This window comes from Curcuma longa, chromosome 4 (genome assembly GCF_044706935.1).
Source record: "Curcuma longa cultivar G26 ecotype Majalengka, Jawa Barat chromosome 4, ITB_CL_G26_1.1, whole genome shotgun sequence".
Taxonomy (NCBI): Eukaryota; Viridiplantae; Streptophyta; class Magnoliopsida; order Zingiberales; family Zingiberaceae; genus Curcuma; species Curcuma longa.
The window spans coordinates 8020509-8030404 of NC_133864.1; the positions used below are offsets into that span (position 1 = coordinate 8020509).

General features: G+C 35.0%; 1 protein-coding gene across 1 annotated transcript; it reads left to right on the forward strand.

The window, feature by feature from the left end:
* Positions 1-3293: 3293 nt before the first annotated feature.
* LOC141828172 (uncharacterized) lies at positions 3294-4163 on the forward strand. Its single transcript, XM_074715545.1, has one exon. It carries the CDS (start codon positions 3350-3352, stop codon positions 3914-3916), a length of 567 nt encoding a protein of 188 aa, XP_074571646.1. The 5' UTR covers positions 3294-3349; the 3' UTR covers positions 3917-4163.
* Positions 4164-9896: the final 5733 nt, after the last annotated feature.

Consider the following 9896-nt stretch of genomic DNA (forward strand, 5'->3'; position numbering starts at 1 on the left):
AATATTCAACTCATTTTTCTCACAATTTGTCGTATCAAAATATTCTATGCAATAATTAATTTCTTTACGAGTTATATTTATTTTCTTTAATAAGAAGTGCATATTAATTTAATGAATAATAATTTGTACTTTAAACCATAATAATATTTAATTTTTTGTTATTTTCAATTTATTAAATTATTTTACTAATTTATTTGAAATTTTTAATTAATGAGTGATGGCCAATTGAGCCCGTCTAAATAGAAATGCCAGGGCAATTAAACATGTTAAGTTAGGCAAATAAACTTGGATCGAGCTAATCGGCGACTCAAATAAGTGAACAAATGTTGAGTGAACCGTCATTCTAAATATGATGTGTGGATTGGCAATTGATGCCCTCAAAGTATAGTTGAATTGGTTACGATGAACAGACTTACAGATCAGAACAAAGTAGATTTACATTTTCAATTTTTTTTTTTGTGTGCAGAAGAGTGGATTGACAATTGATAAAATAAATAATAAATAAGGAATAAAAAAAGGGTTCAACATAATCTAAAGTATTTAGCTATCTATATTATTCAATAATCCCAATGCCGCATCATTTGAATTTTTTGACGAAACTTTTTGAGATAGTCGAAGAGACTTTCTTTTTCTAACGTGATCAATTTTGTGAGAAATAACTTATCAGGAGTTGCTCCGGTGGACTCATTGATATTTAAGTTAGACTTTTAAAAAAAACAAGCATACTAGATAATTTAGAATAACTTATTGAAATTAATCTCGAGTTTAATTATAATTTATATATATGCATATACGAATTAAATCTATTTAAGTGATCTAATTAAGATTTATTAGATTTTGAATTATTAAATGTGGATTAAATATGTAGAATTGGTTAGCCTGATCCATTATTATTTACGGGCTGATAATGGATTGAATTTTTATATATAAAGTTGATATCTAAGGGTTTAGGGTTTCTTAATATCTTGCCTTCGTTTCTCATTGGCACATGTTTTATGGCATTGTCATCTTAATTTTCTTGGAAGATCATCTTTTTCCTTCTGCTTCATCTTCTTCCACATTATAGCAGTTGACGCTGCGGAACAAGGACAATGACTCAATCAGGTTACATGTCGTTGTTTATGCATTTTAATATATTGTATCATATTAATCATTGAAACTAGATCCATATTCATATATTTTTAATTATCCGAGTTCATTTATAAATTTTATGCAGTATAGGACTTACAAGTTCTTTCGTAATGTTCCTCGTAGTTGATGTTAACATCATTACTTTATATAGAGAGTGAAGAGTGGTGAAAAACTATATAGTCTCAAAGGATATATCTCTTTCATCTTCACTAAAGGGGAATGGTGGAGCCAATCCCGAACTGTGGACCACGAGTGTCGACACTTGCACCGTCACTCAGGACTATCTTCCTTTTTTTTCCCCTTTCTTCCATTGTAAATCAAAGTTTGTCTCCTTTCCAACATTGTCGACACTAAAGGCGTTAACATGGCTCCGTCCTTGCTAAAGGGTACCTTTGCAACTGGTGCCCTTGTAACCATCATGTCAAACTGACCTTCATACAAAGACCCTTTGGGACTGTAGAGCGCAACCCATTTCGGACTTGGAGTGCTTAACCACACGACACTCGGATGCTCGATCACTCGGTACTTAGGGTGCTTGAGCGATCAATACTTTGATTCTCGCGACTCGGGAGCGCAATCCATTCAAATGCTTGGGAGTGTAACCCACTTGGATTCGATCACTCGACCACTCAATACTTAGGATCAAGCTCCCGTAGCATCTCAACCCGTATTGTGGCTGGCTTGTGGACTACATAGATGCGTCTTGTTGATCTGGTACGAACCGGAAACCAACTGTATCATCCAATAAACAAAGAAAATGAATATTTCATTTCATTCCATTCTAAATCTTGATCGATTTTAGTTTCATTTCATTTATACTAACCTCGACGACAAAACCGTGACAGAAAAATGTCGAAAACGACCTTCAACAGTATCATCAAGAAGGACATATAGGCTTCAAGAATACTCCGAAACATCAGCACCGTTCATCATGTACCACCAAACACATGGTGAATTGTCTCTATACGCCATGCCACAAAAACACTTGTGGAAAATTACGTTGACTCCAGTGATCGATATTATTATTATTTTTGTTTGGTCTGTAATGACTGATTCCAAAGTAGGGACAGATTCAAAAATTATGGATGGATTGAATTTTGAAAGTGAAAAGGATGAATTTTTAAATAAAAAATTTACATAGATAATAAAAAAATTAATTTTTGACTGGACTAAGCCCAAACAAATCTACTTAAGATCCATCTATTCTTGATTAACTTCCATGTTATATATATATACCTTAAATGTTTTTCTTATATAGTCTTTTTCCTCTAAATGAGAGTGCAATCAAAGGATACGGGACGTTTGGACTGATCGTTACGTGCATTAAAATTGAAAATTTCCATGGAAACGGGACCGGTCACTCCAAAGATAATCAATGGAGCTAATTGAGATTTTTTTTTTTTTTTGAATGTTTTACTTTTATAAACTAGAGTAAAAGCTAACAAGACTGTTGGGCCTTAATTATAAGGACTCAAAATTAAGAAAGATAATGTGAAAAAAAAAACTCAAGGGAGAGCCCATGATTGTAATGGTGTCTATTTGACATAAATTCAAGGAGTAATGCCTTTGTATGCTCAAAAATAAAATAAAATAAAATAACATATACAAATTTAAAGGGAGTTCAAGAGTGCAATAATATCTAATTTACATGAATTATTTAGCCAAATATAATTAATGATCAATTGAGTTGACTAATTGCTAAAAGTATCTGAGGATCCTATAGAACTCGAAATAAAAAAAATTGAATATTAACAAATTAAATGAAAACCCAAAATATTTTTGGCATCAATTTAAGATTTATAGTCACAAAATATTTTTGGACGAAGTATGCTCAAAATAAAAAAAAAAATTGGACAACTCAAAGAAATTCCATAAGAGTAAAAGCGTCCATCTGAGGCTTCCATAACTGTTAAAAAAAAATTTGATCAAAGGTAATTTAGTATTAAATTGTTAATTAGAATAAAACCCTATCAATTAAAGTCATTTATTATTGATTAATTAATGAATTAATTAGTCAATTGATATCATTTCAGTTTCAGTTAACCACTAATTTGAATATACTCTTTTATGATATTTCTCTCTCTATCGAAATAGCGACACGGATACGGCGAAAAATCAAAAAAATAAAATAAAGTCATCTTCCAAAAATAGAAAGTCATCTGATCTCCCAAGGAAAGAGGGGTTTCTAGTCCTCAAGCGCTTCGTTGCTTCCCTCAGCATGGCCAAATCCCAGATGTCGTCGTCGTCGTCTCCGTCGCCCGCCCGCTCGCCGTCCGTCGGCTTACGTCAGATGGACGAGCTGGAGAAGGTCTTCGCCCGCTTCGACGCCGACGCCGACGGCCGGATCTCCGCCTTGGAGCTCGCCGCCGTCCTTCGCGCCCTCGGATCCGATCCGTCCCCCGAGGAGATCCGTGACATGATTGCTGTGATGGACGCGGACCGTGATGGGTTCGTCGATTTCCAGGAGTTCGCCGCCTTCCACCTCGACGTCTCCCGCGGCTCCGCGGAGGCGGAACTCAGGGATGCCTTCCGGATGTACGATCTCGACAATGACGGGCGTATCTCTGTGGAGGAACTCCACCGCGTCTTGAGGAGACTGGGAGAGAAGTGCTCAGTGGCCGACTGCACGCGGATGATCCGATCCGTCGACTCGGACGGCGACGGAAGCGTCAATTTCGAGGAGTTTAGAAAGATGATGGGCGGCGGCGGTCGCTGCGATGGAGAGGGAAAGCCCACTCGAGCACAAGGCGATCGGTCGACAAAAGATCAGGTAACAGATCTCTGATAGCATTGCTATAACTTCTACTTGAGAACTAAGTTTCTATTATGGCTGTTTCAGAAACATGACTAATTTCTCTAATCAAATTGAAAATTTCAAGGTTTCCTCCGAGAATGTTAGATATTGTTCTCAATCTGAACTTGAGCTTCAAGTGGTTGTTATTATTCGACAATGGATTCTCTTCATTTTCCTTTTCACCTCTGAAAATGTGTTTGTTAAATTTCTAGTTTCCTGTGATCATTCCTTCCTGGAAGCCGATCTGAAGATGTTAGTTTTCCCTTTTTTTCCTTATATTGAAACATAAACATGTTATATGACATGGGAATTGTAGTTTTAATATCCTACGGAGCTGTTGTGTTGGTTCGACAACGAGTTATATGTTGAAATCCCAAAATCCTGATAGTGTGAAATTGGGAATGTAGATTGATAGCAAAGGAAGAAATTAGAAGGAATTGATTTAACCTTAGGAAAGAAAAGGAACTGATCTACAAGAAAATAACAAATTGAATCTAATTATTAATCAACAAAAAGGGTAACCAGATTGAATTAGTTTGTAAGAAACTCCATAAAAAGAGGGAAACCACCTAGATTGTATCATTGAAAAATTAATAAAGTTTTCTTCTTTGGTTCTCTCTTGGTGAGTTGGTGTTTCCTTTCTTTTGCCATTGCTTCCCACTGTTTGTTGTTACTTCCCACCTTTGTTGTTTTTTGATTGCCTTCTCTTTGCTATTGAAGATGCCTACTGCCAAAATCGCCAAATGTTGACCTCCCTTGCCGACCACTCCCATGTCGGCCCTTGAGGTGAAATTGAAGGCCCCTGCACCCCTCTGATCCAAATGGAATAGCCTGTGGAATCAATCCTATGCACACACCCATAACTAACATAGATCAACTAGACTAAGGGCCTGTTTGTTTGGATGAATAAGGTGTATGATGGATGTATGGGTTGACTTCTGAACCCACATCAGCCATTTGGTTGTTTGGTTGGAAGGATGAATTGATGAGAAGGGATGAGTGGAAGGTAAAATATTCCAATTTATCCTTGTTTTTGGTTCAGCCAGATTTGGTGAAGGAAGGATGGATGCTCTTAATTTTATTCTCTCCCTTTTATCCCTCATATAATTTCTGCATCCTATATAAAACCTCTCTCCCAGTCTCCTGGCCTCCCGAGTCGCGACATCATACCCTTCCGACATCGCAGACAACTGCCTGACATCAACCTTGTTTGTGCTGACCGACATTGCAGAGACTCATCGATCAATGCTCCAGTCCCTAACGTCTCACTGCAGTTTCCTAACCTCTCTCACTGTAGTATTGATGAGTCAACTTTATTCTACCTTGATTACTGCATCTTTATTATTTTTTAAATTTATAATCTTTTAGGTGTATTAACTTTCAAATTATTTTCAAGGCTGAGGAAGCTTGATATATGATAAGGGATAATCAAATTATTAGATTGTGGTATAAGCATGCCATAGTACATGGACACATCATTGATCTAAACCAGTGAGCACAAAACAAATGCTTGATAGGAATTGTCAAATAGACTAATTAGTAGATCGGAAGATTGCCAGTCTTTTTAAAATGACTTTAATTTTTGCTCATCTTTGTTCATTATTGAGAAGCTACCAGCCTCATTTTTATAAAATCCAGAGTATAATTATGCACACTTAGAGGTCAATCTTTAGAATATTCATCCCTATTGAGATTGAGATTCTAACTCTGACCGCTACACTACACCCGTAAGAGCCTCATCTCATCTTCTAGATTCTTGTTGACACATGGCTTCACTATTAGACAATTGTTCCTTTTTTTTTACCAGTCGATGGAGACTATTAATTCTCACTTTCATGGAGTTCTAAAGACTACTACTATTATGCATTGTTAGCTTTTTAAAACAGTCTTGATGAGGCAAAAGTACCACCAGAGATTCACACTATTAGCAGGTTCTAATTACGGTTTTAAGGTAAATTATTTTTCATAGCAAGACATTATATGTATTTATATCTAGATGCCTAGTCATTTAAAAAAAAATTAAAGAAGTTGTAGAGTTAGAGGACCAAATAAGGATGCCCCAAGCTTTAGAGGGACGAATGCTTGGCCGAACATTCTTGGAACATGCTAGTTGATTTGAGCTTTACATACATTCTTGTAGGTAGGGAAACAACCTTATATTTTAGTATTATGCAAGAATCCCTAGGAAGAGGAGATAAATTGGTAACGTTTGATGTAATTTTTCAAGATCTAAATTTCAAAACATTTGAATTGTTTTGTCAATGTTCCTATGTCTTCCCTTATATATTTCCCTTAGCACTATTTAGCAAACCAAACATGGAGCACCTTGTGGTAGTTTATGTTATCGTCCACCTAGAAATGACTCTTCTTAACTTTGACCACTTAGGCCCCAATGTTTCGAACTAGGACTTCTTCTATGAGTACCTTCTTTGGATTCTCTCCGACAATCATTGTAGCTATTGTTCGTAGTGCATTGACTTTCATGTTATTTTGGACCTCATGGTTTGCTTTATGCTGAAATGTTGAATAGGTTCTTCCCAAGCTTGGACCTTTTCCTTGGTATCAAATTTTCTAGCACCTGATTCACCATCAGTTGCGAGTCACTGGAGACTTGGATTATCCTAAACTTTCTCCCTGCTAAGGATACCTCTTAGATCTAAGTTTAGGATTCATCCTCATTCTTAGTAACTGCCAAATGAAATCTTAGAGACTTCTCAACTGAGTATTCCAATCTAAGTAGCACCAGTTTAGGGTCCCCCATCTTCGTTGTCGAAGAATTAATCGTCCATATACATAACCCAAGTCTGCCATTACTTGAACTCCTTCAAGGGCTTAGTCATTTCGGCACTCTAGTGTCTGCCATTTGGTGGTAGATTTTCTTTGGAACAGCAGATTGAACTCGCTTAGCTCAATGGCCAAGCACAACATCTGCCCGGCAACTTGGCAAGCATTTGCCCTTTAGTGGTAGACTAACCTCAATGATCCAACACAACATCCATTTTTTTACCACATCATGTTTAAGTAATATATATGCTGAAGTGAAAAGTTTGAGAGTACTTTGTTTGCACCACTTTGAAAATATCCTCTAAGCTTCAAAGGATGCCACATTGGCCAAGTTTCTTAGGATACTTGGTGACACCCATTTATCTTTTTCATAGACTGACTGAGAGGGCAGATATTGTGCCCTTCAAGTGATTGATAAAAGGTGTGTATAGGTATCCAAGTGAAGGTAGGAAATACAAGCGCATCTTGACCCATTTCAAAGGTTGGAAGAGACGCTTCTTCTATGTCATTTATCCAAAGTACCGAATTCTAATCCATTAGATTTATTTGTCTGTCGACCATCTATGATAACACCACTAAACTAGAATCCGAGGGGTGTGAAGCCAAGTTCCTAGGCTTCATCAACCCATAGCTTTGTTCAATATTGTATTTGTTGACGCCTATTTGATGCGATGCGCTAGCTAATTCTCTACTTTGCAAATATGAACTTGTCGAGGTTCACATGGCCAATGGCTTTTGAAAGAAGAATTGGGCATTCCTCCCATTCTAAAGTGATCGAGTCATGAGTGAAAGATGGTTGGCCTCCCCAAGACTCCGAGCACTGATTCTCCTACCTCTACTACTCTACTTGAGGTTCTAAAGAGTTCTAGTTGGTTGCGAACCCTAATCACTTAGATTGCACCCCTTTATGGTGCATTTAGAGTATGCGAAAAGGGGGTCAAAGTTATGTGTCTTGGAGGTAAGCTTGAGGCTTCTGTTTGATTCAATGTTCTCAAATCATTCATAGAGGATGCCCCCTCATCCCAAAGATGTGGAATTTATCAAGTTGTGTCACTTGCACTCCAATTCCATTTTTTGTGCTCTATAAAGCATTATATCCTAGCACCATTGATCAAGTGCTAAGGTCTCAAGGGAGTCTAAAAGGCAATGAGATGGTAGAACAAACTCAAAGTTGTCTCTAAAATACCTCCTCATTAAAGGTTTAAACGAAATCGAATCAAGGCAAATAGTATGAAAATATTGATATTTGAGTTTGAGTTTGAAAAATATATCTGATATTCGAATTCGATTTGAAATTCAAAAATATAAATGATTATAGCTTGAGCTCGATTCGAAATGAAATCCGAGCTCGAGTTTGGCTTGAATTGTTTAAACCTTAATTCAAATAGAATTAAATTATAGTTCAAAATGATTTAAATCCAAGTTTGATTCAAGTTATTCAAATTTTAATTTAAGCATATTTATACTAAAACTATGAAAATAAATAAATAAATAAATAGAGTTCAATTTAAGTTTGGCTCAGGAGCTACTTGTGAACAATCAAATAAGATATTTTAAATTTGAATTCGTTATCAAACATATTTGAGTTTAGTTCTAATTCGATAATTTCAAATATGAATTAAATATTTTTTGAATTGGCTCGAAAAATTTATGAAAAAGCTTGATTCGTTTGCACCCCTATCTCTTAGTATATTTCACAATTGCATTTTTGCGCTACATTCTTAATATTATTTTGCTAATTAGTTTTAAAAGGTACCATTGCTAATATTTTCTAATTTTATTTGTTTGATTGTATTTATATGTACCTATCTTAATAAGTCAATATCATAACATATGCTCTCTATGTAAACATAGTTTTAGCTTTAACTAGTAATTTAATTTTAATATGAAGTTATTAATTTTGTACTGACTATTAAAAGTCATCACTTAAATAAAATGTAGAATTTTCAATACTGTTTGGATAGATAAATTGAAAAAACTGAAATAAAAATTCATAATCAATAAATAATTTACGAAATATCTTTACATCACACTAGCAAGAATTCCATATTTAGAAAGTAAAACTAATTTAAATTGAATTTTACAATTCTTTTATGGTCTATAGTGCTTTATAAATTAACTCAAGAATTTTATTAATAAATATTATTTATCCTCGAGCACACAACTATATAACATCCTATACAATTATTATTATTATTTAAATTCGATTATCAACAAATTTCATTTTAAAGTTTTATGAGTATTTATTTACCATTAAATTGTATAACCCATTTAACTAAAAAATGGAAGTTTATTAAATTACGTTTTAAATTATTAAATTCTCTTCATATTTGTTATAATTAAACTAAAACAAATTCTAAGCAATAGATCCAAATACTATTAAATTATTTTATTTTTAAACAAATATTATATTGTTAATCTCCCTAATTTTGAGTGTATATTATATTCTTGTAGTTCTACAATTTAACGTCATAATATACCTTATTGTTTTTTTAAAAATTAATATGAAATTGCAAATCCTATAATAACTATTAACATTTTAGAATAATTCTCGGTGCTAGCGTTGAACATAGTGGTATATCGATACTCCTAATTGGGGATATTATACTACCAATTATTATATGCTTTAGCTAAACTAAGGAGGTCTTATTTAAATTATAACCATTGCACCTAAAGCTATAGCATCAGCTACATGTCTTACACTGTGATTTCATATTATATTCTAACATATCCAATCACATATGATATATTCTTTTCTTCTATAAAAAAATATAACTTTTGAATTATGTAATTGATTTAAATATTCCATTAATTATTATTATTTTCAAAAAATATTTATTTGCAAATCAAAGTGATATAACTCACGTTCAAGCGCAAGCATGGGATAAGCCGGAGAATGCTTTGCCCAAGTTTCACGCGTGCTTGGCCCGGTACAAATCCAGCCATCTTGGGCGAGCCATTGCCGCATGCTCGAGTCTACATGCGAACCGGACGAATTGGATCTAGGACTCTAGTGTCAACCCGATTGGATAAAAATGTGAACTTATTCATGCGACAGGTTGTGAGCACTGGGACCACGATTTCCATCAAATATCGAGTGGCGAATTGGCTGTAAACTTCTCCCCCTGTCTCAATCGAACAGCAGGAAGCCACGCGATTCCACTCACCCCCGCCGAGAAATACTAAT

Excerpts from the sequence above, each read along its gene's own strand:
- LOC141828172 (XM_074715545.1), top strand. The coding sequence starts at position 3,350 with ATGGCCAAATCCCAGATGTCGTCGTCGTCGTCTCCGTCGCCCGCCCGC.